The sequence below is a fragment of the Clytia hemisphaerica genome, unplaced genomic scaffold (assembly GCF_902728285.1).
Source record: "Clytia hemisphaerica strain Z4C2 unplaced genomic scaffold, Clytia hemisphaerica genome assembly, whole genome shotgun sequence".
In the NCBI taxonomy this organism is placed as follows: domain Eukaryota; kingdom Metazoa; phylum Cnidaria; class Hydrozoa; order Leptothecata; family Clytiidae; genus Clytia; species Clytia hemisphaerica.
The window spans coordinates 222,042-244,645 of NW_027103354.1; the positions used below are offsets into that span (position 1 = coordinate 222,042).

General features: G+C 35.6%; 2 protein-coding genes across 3 annotated transcripts in view; both read left to right on the top strand.

The window, feature by feature from the left end:
• The first annotated feature begins 1,011 nt into the window (after window positions 1–1,011).
• Window positions 1,012–13,925, top strand: LOC136820804 (phosphoribosyl pyrophosphate synthase-associated protein 2-like). 2 transcript variants are annotated; one of them, XM_067077048.1, is made up of 11 exons: window positions 1,012–1,203; window positions 1,906–1,958; window positions 2,412–2,478; window positions 3,897–4,069; window positions 4,801–4,916; window positions 6,007–6,062; window positions 6,750–6,922; window positions 7,877–7,987; window positions 11,847–11,917; window positions 12,527–12,673; window positions 13,322–13,572. In XM_067077048.1, the coding sequence occupies exons 1-11, from the start codon at window positions 1,133–1,135 to the stop codon at window positions 13,478–13,480; spliced, it is 1,197 nt and encodes a 398-aa protein (XP_066933149.1). In that variant the 5' UTR covers window positions 1,012–1,132; the 3' UTR covers window positions 13,481–13,572. The 2 variants fall into 2 exon arrangements, with proteins under 2 accessions (XP_066933149.1, XP_066933142.1); XM_067077041.1 differs by lacking the exon at window positions 7,877–7,987 and having other exon boundaries at window positions 1,013–1,203; window positions 13,322–13,925.
• Window positions 13,926–18,796: 4,871 nt separating this feature from the next.
• The window catches only part of LOC136820821 (fibrocystin-L-like), a 63,852-nt gene continuing 60,044 nt past the window's right edge, over window positions 18,797–22,604 (top strand). The window contains exons 1-4 of the mRNA XM_067077058.1: window positions 18,797–19,005; window positions 19,749–19,867; window positions 20,888–20,974; window positions 21,990–22,116. Of these exons, the coding sequence (XP_066933159.1) occupies window positions 19,822–19,867; window positions 20,888–20,974; window positions 21,990–22,116 (260 nt within the window). The 5' untranslated portion in view covers window positions 18,797–19,005; window positions 19,749–19,821. The remainder of the gene's footprint in view (window positions 19,006–19,748; window positions 19,868–20,887; window positions 20,975–21,989; window positions 22,117–22,604) is intronic.

Genomic DNA, 22,604 nt, shown 5'->3' on the forward strand with positions numbered 1-22,604 from the left:
TCTTCAATAGGTCACAGAGAACCTTCTGGAAAAAAGGAAATTTTTTTGCCAAAATTTTTTTTTCTGACATTCTTTCTTCGATGAATCAGGATCACTTTTGTTTTCCCCTTGAGCATGCGAAAAAAAAAACTGATTAACTCCTGTTCTTGCGCAGGCAAATAATAATCAGGCGGCAATCTTGCGCTAAGGGTGAGCTATATAGTTAGTCTCCGCCTAATTTTATACTCAAAATTTATGATAAAAATAAGGTCGTTACAATGATATACTATCTCATTTTGTAGGTGTTTATTTTCTGAGAGATACAAATAGTATACTGAATATTATTAACTTATTCATTCCAGATGGTCGTAATTGATAAAATTGATCATCGATTAAGATCTATAATGGATAGATAATCAAGGTAAAAAAGATTGGAATATCGATTAGTGATCGATAAGTCAACGATTGATATCGATGAACAATCCATTTACAACAATCTATTTTATTTTTTTTATTTTCACTTTATTTAACGTTGGATAGTTTTCCATAGTTATAGTGAACTATCGATTGTTATTGACAAGTCTCTCTAAAAGGAAAAAATCAGTTGGGAAAATTGAATTAATTTCAATATAAGAAATGCAGAAATCAAAAGTCACAGCGGCACTTTCCTGGAATGCGGTTTGGGCGAAAGAGATGTCTCCAGCAAAATAGAATTTGATTCCAAATCGATGGTATCAATTGATAAACGTTAAACAATAATCTAGTTGAGATAAAAAAAATTGTGAATATCGTTAGCTATCGATTATAGATTTTGATCGATAACTGATCGATCAATTGATATTGGTTATCTATCGATTTAAAACAGTAATTGATTTTATCGATTACGACCGTCTGGTTAATTTTTAAGCACTTCATAGCGCAAACTTAGATATATGGTTAAATAAAAAACAATACCCGAGACAGACAAATACAAGATTTTCTCTACTCTGTGCACTATTTCATAACCTTCTGAATCATTTTTTATTATAGAAAAAAAGAAATATTCCATTTTAATAACAAGTGGGTTGAAAAATACAGCAAGACGGCGAATCGAATTAGACCACCCTATTTTTCCAAAGCCTCTTATTTTGGCAAGTCTACACCTCATGGGAGAATGGGTGAAAGTAACATTGTTATATTTTCCCCCAAAGGAAGTGATCTACCATTAGCTGCTAGCATTGCAAGGTAATCAATATTTTTGTGTTTGTTTTAAATCAGTATTAGTGTTGCAAATTTTTTCTGTGTCACCTATAGATCGGCTCTACCCAACATTTGAAAGCTAATGAGTTTATATCTTTCAAAAAAACCTGTAAACTAAAATTCTAAAATTCTACTGGACTATGACAACGAAATCTTACCAATTTGGTTTGATACACAACTACATTTTTCAATCTTTTTTTGATGGGGAGTTCATAGTCATTTGGTAATTTAGCGGCCAGTGTAATAATATTGTTGGCAACAGTAAACAAATAGTAAGCTAATTATTACAGGCAAAAACAAGAGTTTTAGGTCCTTTGAATATATATAGTAAAACATATAAAATATATATATATGGTCAAAAAGTTTTAATTTTGTTTTTCTGTAAATTGGTTTATACTAATTAAGCTGATCTGGTATAAAATAATGATTGAAATGATATTGCAAAGCAGTGTCCCCTTTTTTATTCAGTATTTTGTTTTACTCTGTCTTCTACAGCTTGGTAAATCTTTGTTTTTAAAGTTTTTGCCTGGATGCTTTCAGGAGACTGGAGAGACTGGAGAGGAATTATGTATTTTCTATTTTTAATTATCTTTTTTTTTAATTCATTTTCTTTTGAAACAACATTTATACTACTTCTTGCAAAGTTCTCGACATTGTTTCAGAATTATTGATCACTTTTATTTTCAGTCGTTTGGGAGTCACACTTGGGGAAATGACATGTGGAAATTTTGCCAACAAAGGTAACAACAACAATGCTGTTTTACTTTAGGCTATTTCCTGGACATGCGTATTAATAAGTTGTTGGTAGACTGTTTTACCTATAACTTTTTCTAGACAGTATTTCATTGAAGTGGGTTTTTTACCAGGATTTCACTGAGTTTTCCCCGGAGCTCCTTTTTCCAAGAATGGTATAAATTCTTGCTGAGGAATACCTAAAAATCAAATAATGAAAATGAACTGTGAAAAAACTTGACATGCTTATATCCTTAAATCTCACCTTTCCAAATTTTGTCTTTTAAAAAGTATTTGAATCTGGGTATAGTAAACAAGAATACCCCACTTTTTTCTACATTTATTTGCAGAAAGTAAAGACTGCCCTAACAGGTTTCGTAAATATTTTATTAAAAAAAATTATTCCCTTGTTGTTGGCTCAAAGAACTTAACAGCCGGCTTTTTTTGTTTCATTTTCACAGAGACAGAAATGACAATATCAACATCAGTTCGAAACCGTGATGCGTACATTTTGCAAGTTATGAAGGAGTAAGACCTTTTTTAAAAAAACATCGGACAAAAACACATTGGGCTTTACCCCCACTGTTGAGGATATTGAACCCCCTGGATATCCTACTTTATTAGTAAAGACTCCCTGGATATCCTCTCTTGAAAATAAGCTCAACCCCCTGGATATCCTCGCTTATAAAGATGCTTACCCCTGGATATCGTATTTTTTACTTGAAAAGACACTTAGAAAGACTACCCCTGGATATCCGCTCCCTTGTAGATATTTAAACAAAATATTTTTGAACAAAATATCGTTAACCCCCTGGATATCCGATATCCTTAACATGGGGGGGGGCACGGACTATTTCTGGAAAAGCCCATTTCCATCAAAACATCTCACAAAAATAATAGTGGAAGATTTTTGAGTTATCGACTCCTCATGAAGACGTTACAATGCTTCTTAATCAGTCATTTTAATTAAGCAACATTCTTTCACACATTAATTATGCATGCGAATCACTCAACACTGCCAGTCTTATAAGTATGATTTGAATTGTCATTTTAAAGGTGGATAACCATGTCTAGAAAAAAAACTGGATAATAAAATTTCCATAATACAAAAAGAGGTATCTTAATCCTCTCCCCTATTGGAACATGGCTTGGCAGCAGGTTTTAGGTGCCCCCTAAGAATTCAGGCGACCCCTAAGATTTAGGTAACCCCTGGTTGCCAAATATTTTAGGTGACCCCTAAGCCAATGACAAGTCGTGAAGACGTGCTATTGCACAATTCTTTAGAAAACAATATGAAGACGTGTATTGCACAAATTTTTAGGAATAGTTCAGCGCACACACAGTTTTCTCAGAAACACACTTTTTTAGACAGAAGACATTCCATATAGTGAAGTTTATGATGAAAGAAAAACAAGTTCAGAAAAAAATCACCATAGAATCTAGCCCCCAGGTCCATCTGAAAAAATTTAGGTGACCCCTAACATGGTTAGTCCCCCTAGCCACAGGTTAAAATCAGGTACCAATTGCTGCTCGACCTTTTAGGGCCGGGGGTGGGTGCTTCCAGCCATGTGAAAGGAACGTTGGAGGAGTTTCTGATGTGATTTCATCCTTTTAAAATCATTACTGTCCTACCTTTACCCATAATGCAGAATCTGGTCAAACAATATAGCTTTAATAAACATATTAAAGGTTTTGTTTTTAAATAAGAGTGATATCGTTTGCTCACTCATCAATTTTAATTTACAAGCTTTTTCACATTGAATTGACACAGATGTGGAGCAAGATTGGTCAGAAAGAGGAAAGGAAAAACATTTTTTGCTTATATCAGCATAATATAACGATACACTGAGACACTGCCCTCATATGAGATATGTCTGATATGAAACGGGAAGGCTTGTATAAAAATAAAACCTTTAATATAATAAGAAATCCATTTTATTATTCAGTGACCCAAACGATTGTATCATGGAATTGCTGATGGTTTGTTATGCACTGAAAACTTCCTGTTGCCGCAAAGTTATCGGTGTTGTTCCCTATCTACCTTATTCAAAACAAAGCAAGATGAGAAACCGTGGCTCAATACCCGCAAAATTAATGGCTGATCTACTTTGTAGGGCAGGTAAATGGGCCATTCCATTTTACGAACATTTCCAGAGGGTAATCCAAATGTCCAGGGCGAGAGTGTTTTTTCATTTTTCCAAGGAGGTAAAAAGTTATTCTAAAAATTCCAGTGGATAAAAGACTGATTTTAGGGGGTATCCACACATTTTCAATTCTTTTTCAAGTTGTCTCAATATTTGGCTGGCCTTTTTAAGTCTTCAGCCGGCCCTAGATTCTAAATACTGTTGAAAATATTTCTCAATTTGATAGAAATGATGGTATATCATTTGTTAATACCGAAACACTTAGATCATGCCTTTTTCAGTATTATACAGCTAAACAGTACGGTAAACTCTCGCTTGTTCGAACTTCTGTTATTCGAATCTTTCTATAATTCGAACTTGTTTCCAGTCCCCGCCAAGGAGAAACCCTCTTAAAATACTTCCTGCCTTTCATACGAATCTCTGTAACTCAAACAAAACAAGATTTTTCGTCCCATTTCGAATTTGCCAGAGTCAACTGTATATCTTATATCATATTACCGAGTTTATGTATCGGAGGATATCGAGGGTGACGGTAAGTGAAATGATACAAAACAAAATGGATAGTTGATGTACGGCTCTATATCGCCTTTGCTCACCTAAACAGACGACGGTATTTTGTGTTTTTTACCGTCGTCGAGCAAAGTGTCAACTTTGCTTTATACCGCCCTCCTCGATTTATCTCGAATACAACTCGCTATTAATGCAGGTCTGGACCACATGCTGACCATGGATTTACATTCCAAAGAAGTACAAGGTTTCTATGACTGTCCTGTTGATAATCTTCGTGCATCACCTTTTCTCATCCAATACATTCAAGATAGGGTATGGTAATATGTTTGTCGATGCACCACTGGAGAGTCTTCTGTTTTGATTTCTACTTTATCATTCAGATTACAGTGATGCCTTCATTTTTTATTGATTTAAAAACATCATTATGATATAATCGACACATCTTTGCCGATGTCTCAGCCATTCTAGTTCAGATTTATTTGTGTCGGCAAAAAATTAGAATGGCTTCCTACAGGGGGGGGGTCTTGCAGTTACTCCTTGACACTATGTGGAGTAACTGCAATTTTGGACATTTTCTACAGACACCACCACCCTTGCAGTTATTCCATAGTGTACTAACTGATTTTACCCTCAAAATTGGTGTATACCACCCCCAAAAGTGCCAAATTTGGCAATTTTTCATTGAATTCCTCATTTTTGATGCCATTTTACTGGGTTTGTCTTATTAACGACCGTTCAAGAGTTAAATATCTCAATTATTTTCCAAGTTTGTTAAAATATCTTTCATGCTTTGATTGAAGAAAAAATTTTGTGATTTTTTTTGACTTTTGAAAAAAATGTTTTGAATTTTTTTAATTCCGGATTTTTAAAAACCTAAAATTTTAAGTGAAAAATTGAAAAATGTGCTCACTTAGTACACCATATCCTACCAAAATCGATAATTTTGGGCTTAGGCACCACCCATGTTGCAGTTAGTCCACTGGTGGAGTAAGTGTTTTCCCAAATTTTGGTTTATATACCACCACGGTAGTAATTGTCATAGTGTTTATATAATAACTGCATGACCACCCCCCTGCTTCCTATAGTATATTTTGTATATTGGGTATGACCGATTTCTGTTTTATTCAGATTGCAGTAATGTAATCTATGTTTTCATTGATAAAACTATACCCCCTTGTTGATGAGGTCCCAAATTCACACTGATCTCAAACTCTTTGACTGAATCAAAATAGGAAGCTTATCCAGTTTTAGAGCTGACTAGTCCGCCATCTTGTTTTCAATTTCTAAGTTTTTATATGAAGTTTCCTGTCCTATTTTGTTTTGAATGTACTTCAATTTAAAGCTATGCAAAGAGCTTGAGCATAACATTATCTCTTTCAACTATTTTGTTTTGATTTTACAGATTCCCGGTTACAAAGATGCGGTCATAGTTGCACGCCACCCTGGTTCTGCTGCTCGGTAACTATACACCCTTCTTGCGCCTCATAATCCTCCCCTGACCTCCTTAATTGCGTAGAAAAAACGCGGGTGATGTGTAGTATAGGAAAAAATATTCAAAATCACGTAATCACGCTAAAAAGAGTCCCTCTATGACGACATTTCGCTAACCTCTTGGGGGTCTCATATATTATAAAATATAACACCTTGTTCTTTGTAACGAACTCTTATGTGCCTTTTTCATATTAATAATCACATACGTATCCTAAAAAGACTGTTATTAATTTGATACAAAAATCCAAGTTCTCGCAAACAATAATCATGCCTATAATGACCTTGAAATATCTTCACAACAACACTTTGTAACGATACTTGCTATTTTGAGAAGAGTATTTATTAAAGCAAGTCATCAGATCTCGATTTTAATGTCAAAGCCAGATCTGGAAATCATCAATGTTAAGAATGAGGGAAAGGTCAAAAATAAAATCTTTGATTGCGCCATTGTTGGTTTTGATGCAATGAAAAAAAGAATTTGAAAATGTTGTCTTACTTTGATCTCATTGTTGATGCATGAATAATGATTCTTTCATTTCTGATAAAACATTTGACTGTCTGTACTGAAATTTTCCAGAGCATGCTAGTAACACCCCAAACTTTTTTATTATTAGTGAATATATCTTACTTAGGTTTCTCCCCCGATGTTTTTAGAGCAAATGCGTTTGCTGAACGCCTTCAACTCAATATCGCAGTTCTTCATGGGGAGCACAACCAAGAAGATTCAGAGATCTGTGATGGGCGGCACTCACCACCGCCCGCACGCAGATCTGTCCGCCAAAGAGGTTTCTCAGAATGCGCCAATAATGAAATGTTAGTCTCACTAGGTAAGCGAGATCAATTTGTTTGCGTTTTTTTAACAACAAATCTTTCACCATATCCCAATACATTATCATATCCAGACAAAAATATATTATTATTACATAATCACTTAAAACGATCATTTTAAACCACGCATAACCTTCATTTCCCATCCAAGAGTATCCCGCGCCCCTTTAGAGAATTGAACTCACTGATTCTTAACTTAAAGTTAACCAACCTTGTTCCCTGCGTATTATCAGCTTTTTTATGCTTACTGCACTATATGATACCGACCCTGGGTTTTCTCTTGCGTCAATCAGTAACGTAAATAAAGCCCGGGATACACGGGGACGAAGTTTACTTGTGGATTCTTGATATGCGTAAGTCAAGATGACGTCATATTTTTTAACGGAAGCACTCGAAAAAAGCCGGATTTTGACCTCCGTGTTTCTATTTTTAGTAACAGAGAGTGGTCAAATCCCGGATTTTTTTCGGATGTTCCCGCTAGAAAAATGACTCACGCATATCAAGAATATTCTTGACATCATCGAGTCTTAGCAATTTTAACGAAGTTGAAGAACATAGCATTGGTGGCCCTACATACCCGTTGCTAATTTGCTTGACTTCCCTTAGGAATTCCCCATTAGGTAAGATGGGGGTGTTGGTGTAAAGAAAAACAAGGGTCACGTGGTAAGTCATTGACTACCGTAAGTTGGTCTAATGTTGACATCCCTCCTCTAATTCCGTCACCCTGCTTTAGAAATAAAAATGAAAGGAAGGCCGGAATCGATGATAAAAATAGATTTTTACCTCTCCGAGCGCAGCATAGAAAGATCAGCTATTCCGACTTACTTATCATTCCTATCTCTCAAGACGGGTGACAGAATTAGAGAAGGGATGTCGATGTTCGACCAACTTACGGTAATTTTCTTACAAAAGCTTTTTGTTGTATGATAATTGCGCTACTTCGTTTGTCATAGAGGATGGGATGCGTTCTACACCGCCCACCGCCCACACGGCGCCCTTCAACAGCTCTCTTCATCGTCAGATCTCCAATCAAGGGTTGTTCGATATCCCACCTCCATCGCTGGGTAAAAACAACAAAACTCATTCCGCAAAATATACACACAACACATAAACACAACACATAAACATCTGCATGCATATATACAATCCCCTCTTAGTATAGAAACCAAAACCAATTTTTTCATCATAGACCCAACAGCTGATTAGTTGCAAATGACGTATTGACTGATTTTACGTCACTTACAACCAATCAGCTATTGGGTCTATGATGTAATGTCAGAAGACATTGCAGTGGTGAATATCATGAATAGCTTTGTCCAGGGTATATAAAGGTCAGTGGACGAATGTCATGATGAAAAACTTATATTATTTTTTAACACATTACACCTTCAAAGCACTTTGCACATACAACACCAAGCAGCATTCTTATAGGGTGTCGGAAAATTTGTGTAGGAGAGCACATTTTTATGACAAAGTAATTATCTCCATTCATAACATTAAAAGATCATTACTTCGTATAACAAAAATGTGCTCTCTTACACATATTTTCCGACACCCCTGAGAACGCTACTGACACCCCTATTTATGAAACAAATCTTACCTTTAATACACGTTTTTTTATAAGAACAAACTATATAAGAACATAAGGCTTCGATGGCCGAAATGTTAAGAAAATGTTAAGAACATTTTAAGGCTTCGCGGTCTCTAAAACACCCTATTTCTTAAGAAAATAGACAAAAATACTCAAAAAATGGCGAAAATGAGAATATGTTAAGAACATTTTTAGGCTTAAAACTCAAAAAGTTAAGAACATCCGAAGGCTTCAAATATTTTGGATGTTCTTATAAAAAACGTGTATCATTTGTTTCTGTTAGCCTCTTTTTGGAAAGATGTTAGGGTACTGTAATTAGAAATTTCAAAAATGAAAACATTTTTTCACTGTTGGATATGGAGTTGATGCCTGCAAAAGTTCCTATTTCCAATAGAAAAAAGCTAAAACGAATATGGAAATCCAAAAGGGGTAAGACATGACTAATAATCATGTGACCAATCGACTCAGATGTCTTTGAATAGACACAATTTATTATAGAGGCTTTGATGTTTGTTAAAACTCATAATTCCCGCCACTATGGATGCAAACGTTCGAACTTGTAGAGGTGGCCGTCCTCTCTTGACTCGATGAGTGAATATTTATTATTTTGTCCCTACTATTTAAGATCTGACCCGTTGCTAGAAGACGGGGACGACTAAAAATGTACAGTCGAATTCAGAGTGACTGTAGAACAAACTAGACACATTTTTTTGACTCTTGGAGTGTATTTCCATCTCAATCAATCCAAATGATAAAATAAAGTTATAAACAATAAACGGGGACGAATTGAAATATCAATATTTCACCGCTTACTGCGCTAATTGCGACTTGGAATTGAATAACTCTGCGTGAGAACCCCATGACTCCACAGTTCACCTTCGTTTTATTCAGCGCCTACCTCATTCTAGCGAGCACCTCATTAAAAACCGGGATTTTTCATCTCGTTTCTTAGTGAGTCCTACTTTGATGATTTTCGAAAAATAGAAACCTTTCAAGTGCTTTGACGCAAATTCGATTTTTTGCTACTGCAGGAGCTTCGAAAGTTAAAAGTGACCTCAAAAATCGAAATCCCGGACTCAAAACATTCGAAAAAGTCGGAAAGTGGAATAGACGTTAATTGCGTAAAGAAAACGCGGGTGACGTCTAGTATAGGCTAACCTCATTTCGATACTTTTTTCCCATCAACCCTAACGGTTCAAGATGTGTCTACGAATCTACCACTATGGTTTTCTGACGTTTGATTAAATTTCATATTTTGCATCCCTTTTCCGAGACTCCAACATTCTTTTGGGATGAGCATGGAAGTGGCTAGCGTAAATAGGGTTCACTCACGTGAGTTGGAAGGCTAACCTAGGTCTGAACATTTAGTTTAAAACCCCGAAGGGGCTAGAGATGAATCTTCAACTTTTCTCAAGCAAGAAAAAGACGGATGACGGATTAAATCAAGTCCTTTCTTTGTTTTCACGCGGCATATTTTTCGAAATCTGACAATATGTTTTACTTTCAATCTAGCGTTTGTGTGAATGCCACGCGCGGGTGGTTTCATTTCCCATCCAGGAGTCTCTAGTCTAGCACTTCGGGCTTGGAAGTCAATGGGTCTGAAGGCATACAAACCATGATTCCTCAATACTAATTTCAGTTTAAGAAATCTGAATTTCTATATCGAGTTGAGATGTGTCGATTTTATGCATATTTACAAATATTCAAACATGCAAAATTCTATTCATAAATCCCTCATGACACCCCCGCAGATATCTTATATAAAACACTAGATATAGCTACTGTACATCTCAAATCACGACAGTTTGGGCAAAATAATGCGCCATGTTCGAACGCTTGCTTCCATGATGGCGAAGAGGCAGGGTATTTTTCGAATCCAGAAGTCCATATTGCCACTTTCGAGTTGGGAAGTTGGAGAGATATCATGAAGTCTACGGCAACCGAAAGTTTTAAAATTTAATTAATGTAGCTCAAAAGTACAAATACCAGATTAGCCAGTACCAAACATATTATTACTGAAAATGGTAAGGTGCTGGCTAGCAAAGCCAAAATAATTAGTACTGCTATGTCATCGTCATTGACTGACAACATGACACGTTTTTATAAAAATATTGACAAAATCTTTAAATACAACGATTGTCAAACAAATCCCCCGAAAATAATGATCATACTGCAAGTGATGCTTATTGTAAAGAAGGATATAAGTTGACAGTCATCTTAGCCTAAAAAAAATCGTAAAGATCGAAAGCTGGAAAAATAATGACACTTTCTTTTGTCATTTCATCATTGGAATTGACACTTTTTAATAAGAATTTTGATGGTATTATAAAATACAATGATTCTAAGGTCAATTTAATCAAGAATTATATTTATACTCAATGTGATGCAGGAAATATAAATGGATATGAGTTGGAGGTGGGAATGGCTTTCCATGCTCTCAGAGCACGTGTTTAAGGGAAATGAGCATATGACAGCTGTTATATGTATTATACGTATTATACGTATCATTATGTGTTATATATTACTCTCATGTTACATTTACATTTCAAATTCGTACTTTTGATGTATGTTTATTCTTATTCGGTAGCCGGTAATTTTTCAACTTCCAACTTTCAACTAACAACTTCCCAACTTCCCAACTCGAAAGTAGCAACTAGCAACTTCTCGACTAGAATTGTTCCCTAACTCGATGGCGAAACCTCTAAAGAATGTAAATAATAATTAGGAACATTGTCACAGCTCAAAAACAGAAAGGTAATTGTGAAAAACTACATAAAAATTATTTAAAGTATTTTATACACACACACACTTACACTTTTTTTATAAGAACATGAGGCCTCAAAACCTCAAAATTCAAGAATCATTTCTAGCCCTTGGATATCCTTTGAGGTTATTGTTCGATTTTCGAACAACATTTTAGATAAATAGTACCAAACCCGTTTACAGACAGGCTTTATAAGTATTTCTGAACCAGTCATAAGTTTTTTCGATTTATACTTATTTTGTCATACAATCTTTTTTCTTGAAGTCCCCGAGTTTTCAATTAAAGAACAATGTGTAGTTTCAAAGCACGAGCATGAAATTTTGACTGTTTCTCACATTTTTTGATCGCAAATCTAACCAAAAAATGTATACTAAAAACCTTTACCCAATTAAGCTGGAACCCGGTCTCCTCCAAGCAGTTTGAGATCGTATTACAGATCTCCTTGCCCATCACGTTACACTCACATCAACAGAAATCCAAGCTAGGAACGTTTTTAGGATCCATGTTTAGTAGGAGTTTGTGTTAATTCCACATGATGAATATTTTTCTCTCCCTTTTTTTCATTTAGGTCTACCCACCAAAGTAAAGAAACCGTTATCGATTGTTGGAGATGTTAACGAGCGTGTCTGCATCATAGTGGTATGTACAAATATTATACCTTAAGGGAACTATTCTTTCGGAGAAACTAATTTTTCAGTGCGAAAGAACTAAATTGGCGCATTTTGCGTGACTAATTATCGCGGTTGACACCCACTTTTTGCCTAAGTCCTTTTATATTCCTAGGGTTTTTGAGGATTTTTAGTAAAATTTGCATTTTGCGGAACTAATTTTCGCGGTAGACACCAAAAAACGCGAAAATTAGTTCTCTTAAGGTATTCCTTTGCAAACTAGATCTAGGTTTTTCATTTGCTGAAGTCGTGTGAAAAGTGTATCCAGTTTTAAGCGACTGGCATCCGCCATGTTGTTTTCTGTCTCCGTCACCAAGTGGTTGCAAAATTATATTTGGAATAAAAATGTCCAGGCTGGAAAATAGTTGAAAAGGAGACTAAAACAGCAGAATTGTGGCAAAAGAGGGAATTTTAAAAAACATTTTGCCAAAAATTAACAAGCGGGGGGAGGGAATTGGAAAAAGAATGTCTGGGTGGAAAATTTTCGAAAGAAAATTAACGATGGGGGCGCTTATTAGGCCACCACGACTCGCATTTGAACCAATTAAAACAAAGTGTTTCAATTTTTATTAACCAACAGGAAGACATTATCGACGATGCGACAATGTTGGTTCAATCAGCCAAGATTTTACGCAACGAGGGCGCTACAAGTATATATGTAGTGGCTACCCACGGTTTGTTCGCCGGTGACGCTTGCAAAATCATCATGGAGTCTTGCATTGATGAGGTGAGAGTCACAATTTCGTATTCATGATATGCACCACTGCAATGTCTTCTGACATTACGTCATGGACCCAATAGCTCATTGGTTGGAAGTGACGTAAAAGCAGTCAATACGTCACTTTCAACCAATCAACTATTGGGTGGAACGGAAGACATTGCAATGGTGCATATCATGAATATACAGTAAAGTCTCCGTAATTCGAATGTCACCTTAATTTAAACAAGTTTCATTGTTCCTTCAAGCAACCCATGTAAACAGGTCTTTATAATTCAGAGGTTTCTATAACTCGAATAATATTTCAACCCCGTTGTGTGTTCGACTTATGGAGATTCTGCTGTATATTGCGTGTTCCAGTTATGGAGACTTCACTGTTATATTCCATAACTGGAACACGCACGGGTACACAAATTTGTTCAATTTCTTCACTGTTATAATACAGTGAACTATCCCTAATTCGAACATCTATTATTCGAATCTTTCTGTAATTCGAACTTAAGCATTTGTCCGCTCAACAGGAAGGTCATATAAAAACACTCTCCGTAATTCGATTCTTTTTCTTATTCGAAGAAAATTCTTGGCTTCTTGAAGATCGAATTAGAGGGATCAACTGTAAATATAAAAGCTTTGAATTCGATTTTTTCTCTCCTGCAGATCATTGTGACGAACACAGTTCCCGTTGAAGAAAAGATGAAACAGTGTCCGAAAATTAAATCTGTGGACATCAGTGCACTACTGTCCGAAGCTGTCCGCCGTATCCATAATGGTGAATCGATGTCTTATCTGTTTCGAAACATTTCTTTGGAAGATTGAGTATTTTTCTGATCTCTTGCCAAGTCAAGATTTGTATGCTAACCTAATAACCAGCTCTAGCTAGACTAGGTTCCAATCATATGAAGAACAAAACTCGTCTTAAACCAAAACTCTTGACTTTTTCACGATCATAACCTAGTCTAGTCTAAAATCAAACAAGGCACCATTTCCAATTTGGAAATCAATCTTTGGAGCGTCATAGAAATGCTGTTTGAATTTTGTTTTGTTGGTTGGTTATTGGTACATGTGTATTACTATGGTGTGTTGTAGGTAGAAAATCAAAGGTTTTAGTTTTTACATAGTTTTTCCCGTTTCATATCAGACACATTTTTTATATCAGGCTGTCGTCTCCTATTGTTATGTTATGCTGATATAAGCAAAAAATTATTTTTCTCTTTCTGACCGATTTTAGTCCACATCCGTGTCAGTCCAATGAGAAAAACTTGTAAATCAAAATTAATGAGTAAAAAGGTATAACTCTTATTAAAAAGCTAACCTTTTTAAAGATTATCCGTAAGGCTTCAGTATTATTCATGTGAAGTCGAAGTTACAGTCGCCACTTACTAATTCGAACTCAAACGGAAACTGGCTTGTTCGAATTACAGAAAGTTTCGAATTATAGTAAGTATATAATAAGTGACTATTTAACAATAGGAAGACATTGTCCTGATATGAAATATGTGTCTGATATGAAACGGGAACACTTATGTAAAAGTAATACCTTTAAGAATGCAATAGATAAGCACTTATTATTTTTTTATTTCTCAGGTTAGAATATGCTCATTAGGTTTTTGACAAAATTTAGGTTCATGTTCTTATATATAGTACTTGCTTGTGTGGTATGCTGTTCGCTTTTAGTTGTTATGTTTTTTGATTTTTGATAACAAGATTTATATATAATCAAAAACATTTTTTTTATTTTACACTTTATTTTATAAAGGAGATCTTTCAGACTTGCAAGCACCACATCCAACAAGGGTAAAATATCAGTCAGAGATACTCGTTTCGGCTATCGTTTTGACAACTTGATTTATTGAAAGGGTTAATAAAACAAAGACTTTTCTTCAGAGATGTTTCGTTGGTCTTTTGTCTGAGCTGACTTACCGTCGTTTTGTATTGTATAAGATTCCCGTTTCCGCGCTAAGATTCTTGTCACTTTTTCGAATTCTTTCCGCTATTTTTCCCGGGATAACCGGCATGAAATTGGAAAGGGTTTATTTCTAAAGTTACGGAAAATCTTGTGAAACTGATTAACTTTCCGTAGCTTTTTTTTCAACTACCCGAAATCCTGGTCTTTTTCCGCTAGAAAAGTAGCAAGGGGATCTTAATGCGGAAATGGGAATGTTATAGAAAATGACTTTAGGTAATGGTGTTAGTCTTGTTTGTCTGAAATTATTAAGATTATATGTAGCATATACATTAGATGTTATAAAACCCTAATTACATTAAAGAAAATATTTTTCGTTTTCGGCTTTTAAAGCCACTACCGTGTAGGATTTGCTAAACTTTCTCATTCCTGGCGCATTACTGGGATCCTTCCACCACTTTCTCCGGGCATACCGGTAAAAATATTTTTTCTACTGCGTACAATTGTGTGGACAATACATTGTGTTCCAAGCCCGAAGGGCTAAACTCGAGACTCCTGAATGGAAAATGAATCCACTTATTTCTCATCCAGAACGCCCGCGCGTGATTTCTACACAAACGCCGGGTTGAAACTAAAATCTAAATTTCGCTAAATTTCAAAAAATGCAGTCTTCAAAAACAAAGGAACCCCTCGATAAAATCCGTCGTCATGATTGTGACGCGTTCTGGACGCGTTCTGGATGTGAAATGAGTGGTTTCACTTTTTCTTGCCAGGGAAAGGTTAGAGATTCTACTCTAGCCCGTCGTCGGGCTTTAAACTCAATGGGACAATATACTATAGCCTGTGTATTGCTTACAAGTTGAAATAACTATCATAGTCTTCTTCCACTGTGAAATAGTAAAAGGAAAGTTTTGCTGGGAATGAGAAAGTTTAGCTGTCTATACGGTAAGTACTTACAAATAGAATTTTATAGTAAAATCTTACGTTGATTTTTAAAATTAATAATCTTCATTGTTTTGTTTCAATCTTCTGGAGGTACGTTGAATCATGCCAGCCTCGTTTTCGTACAACATAATGACATTTAAACATTAAGTATATTTTGCCAAAAAGCTGTTATTTGGTTTTGATCCGTGTGGTGTAGGACTTAAACACCAGTACTTTTGCCAGTAGTTTTATTTGCTTACTTATTCATGTCTTCTGACATTACATCACGGACCCAACAGCTGATTGACGTAAAATCAGTCAATACGTCACTTTCAATCAATCAGCTGTTGGGTCTGTGGAAGACATTGCAATGATGCATATCATGAATAGACGGTAAGCTATGGTCAACTTTGGCTTACAACCTCCTTATTTTGTAATAAAATCTTTCTTCCTCAAAAGTCTAATTTGTTACCCAACTGGTGGCTAGAAAGTGTTTTCAATGTTCACATTACGTTATAGGTGATTGCAGACAACTTGTCGGTAGGTTAATCTCCGAGTAGATGCTTATTACTTCTTACACGACACGCATGCGCTCTAAAGGACATGGTGTTGTAAGAAAATCTAACCATATTGACGTACCGCCATGATTTTTTTTTCATCCAGATTTGGGATATTAGATATTAATAAATGAGCTTTTGAGGATGGTGATCAGCTAAAGCAGAACAATCACTGTAATCATAGATAAATATAAACATTACAACCAAGTCCGCTTTCGTTGTCGTTTTTTTTTTGAGTCAAAAGGCAACGCGGGTTAAAAATGTTTTGGCTAGATAACCAGGCAGACCCCTTTAGAGCAAAACGTGGCGTGCACAATATAGATCTCTTATGAGATTAATCAAAAAGCCTAATACACAGGGAAAGAGGTTGGGGACACCCTTTTCGGCGTAGTCTTGATTGGTCCCCTTTGAGGTCCCCTACAGTGTTCGTTAATTTCGGTCGGAAGAAATGAATACACATATTTCCTATTAGCAGATTCATGGAAAAGTCACGAAAAAACGTCGAGTAAACAAACTTTTGATTGGCGGAGGCATGCAAAGATTACCTCATACTCTGGACATTTTGAAAAAATATGCTTGTATGTGCAATATTTCAGCCAATCAGAGACTTTCTCGACATTTTTCGTGACTTTTTTACATGAATCCGCTAATAGGAAATAGGTGTATTGAGATTGAAAGAGTTCTTCTTCTGGTCGTCCGATGGCTGGGCCCATACTCGTACTCGATCCCATAGTCTCTATGAGACTCTCTCTTGATAATTTCTTTTTCATTATTCTTTTAGAAGAAAAAAAAAAAAAATATTTGGTATGTCAATATCCTGCTGGATAATTCACTCCCTCAGCTGGAAAAAGGTATAAAATAATCTCCATAATCCGAATCATTCTTTCGTTTTCTTCAAGATCGAATTAGAGAGAGTCAGCTGTATGCATTGTTTGCCAAGTAGACTTTTTCACTCTTGCACATTTCCATTCTATTTTCACAATCGCCATCGAATTATATCGATTTCGAACTGTGATGATAATCATTTTACTGAAGATCATAACACACTTCTACATTTGATTTTCTTTTTCTTCATTTTTCATCTTCATTTTTCCATCTTTTGATTTCTTTTTCGATAATATTCTACTCTTTTAGCCTTTTTTGTCACCGGTGAAGATTAGATGGAACTTTACTTACATTCGTAAGGGATAGGACCCATTTCCCAGTGGGGAGGGCTCATATTATCATAATCATAGTTGGTGAGAAACTCTTCGGTTTTCTAGAAGTTAACGGCCAGTGATGAGTCTGATTCCCAGACCCCTCTACTCTCAAGTGTCCAATAAACGCTCCCTCCCGCTTGTTAATTTTTTGATTCTCTTCCAACTTCCCGGACCTTATTAGGACCTCCCGTTTATTAATTTTTGAAATATTTTCAGCGGTCAAAAGAAGAGTTCCTTATTATTGAAATTATAGATTTTTCCAATCTCCCCTGTTCATTTCAACCCCTTTCTTTATTAGACACCTGATAGTATTTTTGCAAGAAAGTTTTTCGGTAGAGGACGTGTAGTAGCATAGTTACAGAACAATCTCGCTCAAAATAAATTGGCAATTTTGATTAATTCTTCGTTTTCAGCAATTTAATGTTTGGACGAAATCGAATAATTCAATTCGGGAAGGGTTTATAGACTTCCAGGCTATATTCTGAGCCCTATTGGACCATTCTTGGACCCTCAGATCCCAAGTCTTTAGTCTAGCGCTAAAACTCAGAGTTAAAACTATACCCGTCCAACCTAATTTAGAGCGCTTCCAAATCGTTTGTGGTCGTAAGATTTCTTTTTTCTCAAATATTATGACTTGGTTGTATGTTTTTTTTTGTTATCTGTACAAACATGTGCTCCCCAGGCTTTATTTACGTTACTGATGATGGACGCCAGAGAATACCCTGGTCTTCCAAAACCAGGCAATGCCAGGGTATTTTTGATCGTTAGAAGTAAGCAGAAAGCTGATAATACACTGGGAACAAGATTGTTTCGAAATCTTCTTGCTATCTCCCAGCTGGCACACAACGTTGTTTCAACGTTCATCTAACGTTATATGGATGTTATGAACGTTAGATAAACGTCGAAAAAACGTTGTGTGCCAGCTGTCTTTGATGACCACATTCTTATACGTTTTCATTGCTTATTAGAATAAAATGGCTTGCGTCAATTGCTACCCAGGGGGGATTGGTGATGAATAATACATATGGTTGCTATGGCGATGTAAAGGTTGGTTACCCCATAGCAACACTGGTACCAAAAGAACAATGTACTGAGTTATGTGTGAATGGTATGGTATTCTTTCTCTTCAATACACTCTTTTTATAAGAACAAAGTTTATAAGAACAGTAGGCTTCGAGGCCAAAAATTTTGAAACACTCATTAAACAAAATTTTCTCACAAATACTTTAGGAACATTTTCAGACTTTAAAAACCCAAAAACTTGGGATTTAAAAATTTTGAATGTTATTATAAAAAGATTTTTATATTGAAAAATATCATTGTTTATTTCGATTTTAAGCAAGCTTCTTCATATTATTCTTGGGCCCAGACCTCCAAATCAACATTTCAATATTGAAAAATGCTTGTGTTTGTCACACCTTGTGTTTTTTTTTGTTGTTTCTTATAAACCCAATGATTCTTACATATTTAAATTAATTTGAGTTTGTGTCAAATGAAAATTCTGAATTCAACTTTTCTTTTATATTTCGTTCAATCGGATAGTTTTGTTACAAATATACTTTAAGCTACACATAGAAGTGTGCTGTAAGAAAAGCGACCGGTTGACTGATTTAAATTCAATTAGAAAATTGCGCAATGACTACAAATAATATATATAATGGTTTATTGAGAGTATTTAGAATTTTTTGACTTCATTTTAGAATTTATCTCTAAATTTGCTTCAATTTTTTTTCTTCTTCTTGTTGAGCCTTGAAACAGGTCAGTTATGAATTGATTTCAAAATTGGGAGTTCTTTCTTTTAACTTTAATCTTTGTAGGCAAATAAAGTTTGTTGACGATTGAAATCTTACAACTATCCTATCAATAGCGAGTTTATTTATTTGTATTTCTCTACAACGGATACGGATACAATTTCTTAAATCCTGGTCGACTGAGGACGACGGTATATCAGCACTTTTACTGTCCTCAACTTGACGAATCATAACTTGGGTACCTTATCGGGGAAAACTTCGTCGGGGAAAAATTTGTCACTTGCTGGTAGTTGGTAAACGCATTAAGGCCGGGGAAAATTTTCGTCGGGGAAAATATTCGTCACTTGTCCAAAATTTCATCACTTTTCCCCGACGAAGTTTTCCCCGATAAGGTAGTTCCCCATATCGTTTGAGTCACTCCACCGTCCTCAAAAGGGTAGATACTTGAGCTTGAAATTGTTGAAGTAAGGAGATGAAGCAAGGGGCTTACTGAATGATTGCCTACTACGCACAAATTTAGTCTGCGTGTATCTATATTTCTAAACTCTCGAAAAATCTCTCAAAGGATAATAAAATTCACGGATTCCAAATTATTACACTTGGATTTAATTTTTTTTTTAGTTTCGATTTATGAACACCTTCAAAACATCCTTTCGATGTTTGAAATTTTGAAACTCGAACTAGAAATAATTGGTATCATATTCCACTTAGAGTTTTCTTTCCGACGTTTTTTATTTATTTTTTCTTTAGTTTCGACATTCAAGGAGTCAATTGGAGGATCTTTGCAAAATCAGTTTGCAAGTAACAAGCCTTTGTAGCAGCCATGTGGCTGTCCACATTGCTATGTTATCTGTTGTCATTGGCAACAGGTGGGTCTGGTTTGTAGAATTACAATGGACTCTCGCTTGTTCGAACTCGAACGGGGAATCTTATTTGTTCGAATTACAGAGAGATTCGAATAATGGAAAAAATTTTAAGATGGTTTCTCCTTTACGGGATCTGGGAACAAGTTCGAATGATAGAAAGATTTGAATAATAGAAATTCAAATAAGCGAGAGTTTGTTGTCCTTCTTAGTTAACTGATGAACAGAAGCTCTATTATGTATAACGGTTTATTTAGCTCTAGTTTAGACGGCCCATTTTTGCCCTGCATTTTCTACAATATCGGTCAAAATATATTGAGAAATTTGGTTGATTCCTCGTTTTTAGCATTTTAAAGTTCGGGCGAGAAAGTGGTTTTTGGGCTATTTGTTAGATTTAATCGAATATTTCAATTTGGGTGGGGTTTATTAGACTCTCAGGCCATATTTTGAGCCCTATTGGACCGTTCTTAAACTTTTAGAGCGCTTGCAAATCGATTGTGGCTGTAAGATTTCGTGGGAATTTCACTTTATTTTTTTCAAATATTATGGCCGGTATTCTAATTGTTAGAGTAGGCAAAAAATGGGCTGTCTAAACTTAATCTGTAATAGAGTGTGTAAGTTTATCACTAACACTATCTATGGTGATAAATGTTGAAGATTTTCGTGGATGTCGCAACTTCAATCTCCCTTTTTCCACCTAGGCCGGCTGATTAGATCTCTACATTTAGGTGTGAGCTACAAGAGGTGGTCGGGACAACGCCCCTTGTTTCATTGGAACAATTTATCACCCTCCATTTAACTTCCAGTACTAATAATAAACGTGTAAAAAAACCAGTTGACGCTCTCAAATTCGATTTTCAAAGGGAATTGGATTTCTTCAAAAAGTTCATCGTATCGAATAATAGAGCATCGTTTATGAGAGTTTTTTGTTGACGGTGATTTTTAATATTCTCGAATAGAAGAATGTCAAATCTGAGAGCATTAACTGTAATGTAGTTTTTTATAATCTTTATTTTCTTTCTTCAGTGACTTTGTGTTTATCCGAGGTTTCTCACCTCGAAGCGACGAAAGGAAGTTTGAAAGGTGGAACATACCTTATCATTCACGGTGAAGGTATGAAAATTCAGTCTTTATAAACTCAAACACTCACATTGAACACAAATCTGTTCCAGTTATAGAAATAAAGTTTTTGAGGAATTGTTAACTGAATGGACGAAAAAACGAATTAAGGAGACATTCGTATTATAGAGGCTTGAGTCAAAGAGAGACTCTACTGTAGAGGAGTTTTTCGTACAAGGAATTCATTACATGTACAGAAAGAACAAACAGTCTTAGCCCATAATGCTCAATACTGTTTTCCCAGCCAATTGGATTTTTATTTAAATGTTTTGGCTCTTGTTGTTTGTAGAGTGATCGACTGGCGTTTATTTTTAACAATCAGGGGACACTAAAACTATGGTTTAAAGCTCCGGCCGTAATCGAGTCTTGTCTTCTTATAAAAAGAGGTTTATCATGTTTTGTTAAATTACGTAATTTCCACCATTATGGAAGCAAACGTTCGGTTTGCGTAAGGAATTGACACTACAGATTCGAACGTTATTCCATGACGGAAATTAACCACTGACCTTTATATACCATGGGCCAAGTTTCTCAATCCCGGCCAAGCTAAATCTTTGATAGGAGTTTTTTGAAAAGTGGTACCCTAATGGCGGCACTACTCAATAGCGGTGAAGATGCATCGAGAGCGCTAGGTCTACTTTTCCACAAATACTTTTGATGATATTCATGATATGCGTCACTGCAATGTCTTCTGACATTACATCATGGACCCAATAGCTCATTGGTTGGAAGTGACGTAAAAGCAGTCAACACGTCACTTTCAACCAATCAGCTATTGGGTGGAACGGAAGACATTGCAATGGTGCATATCATGAATAGCGCCGTTAGACGTTAATTTTTAACACTGCAATGGCTTCTTTACGGGTACCAATTGAAAAAAGTCTTCGATCAAAGATGGCTGATATAGCTTGGTCCAGGGATATATAAAGGTCAGTGGTTCGAACATATTATTCCATAATGGCGGAAATAACATAACTTAAGCATAAAAAACCTTTATTCTTTATCTCAGGATTTTCTGACGACCAATACAATAAACCAAATAAAGTGTTTTTGAAGAACGAGAAGACGGGTGTTATTGTTGGTTGTAAAGTTGTCATCACTGACTCCACTGAACATCGCATCGCATGTGAAACAATGTGAGTGCCCAGCTGGCACACAACGTTGTTTCAACGTTTATCTAACGTTCACAACGTCCATATAACGTTACATGACCGTTGAAACAACGTTGTGTGCCAGTTGGGTGTGTTGTTCTTATCGGCAAGAATGACTTAAATAGTCTGTACTTTATTTTCTACAAGGACAAAGAGAATTTTTATCTAAGAACATTCACGTTTTTTATAAGCCCAAACTATGCAAAATCATTAGGTTTTGATGCTCAGAAATATTGAGAACAAGTTAAAAACATCTTACGGCTTTGCGGACTTTAGAACAACCGATTTCTTATGAAATTGGACAAAAATACTCACAAAATGGTGAAAATAAGAGAATGTTAAGAACATTTTTAAGCTTAAAACTCTAAAAGTTAAGAACATCAAAAGGCCTCAAAAGTTTTGGTTGTTCTTTTATAAAAAACGCCGAGAGACAACAATTTTAGAACATTTTTATAAGCTTGGCAAGTTCTAGA

Excerpts from the sequence above, each read along its gene's own strand:
- LOC136820804 (XM_067077048.1), top strand. The coding sequence starts at position 1,133 with ATGGGTGAAAGTAACATTGTTATATTTTCCCCCAAAGGAAGTGATCTA. Across the intron at positions 1,204-1,905 it reads TTAGCTGCTAGCATTGCAAG|TCGTTTGGGAGTCACACTTG; the intron begins GTAATCAATATT and ends TTTTATTTTCAG. Across the intron at positions 1,959-2,411 it reads TGGAAATTTTGCCAACAAAG|AGACAGAAATGACAATATCA; the intron begins GTAACAACAACA and ends TCATTTTCACAG.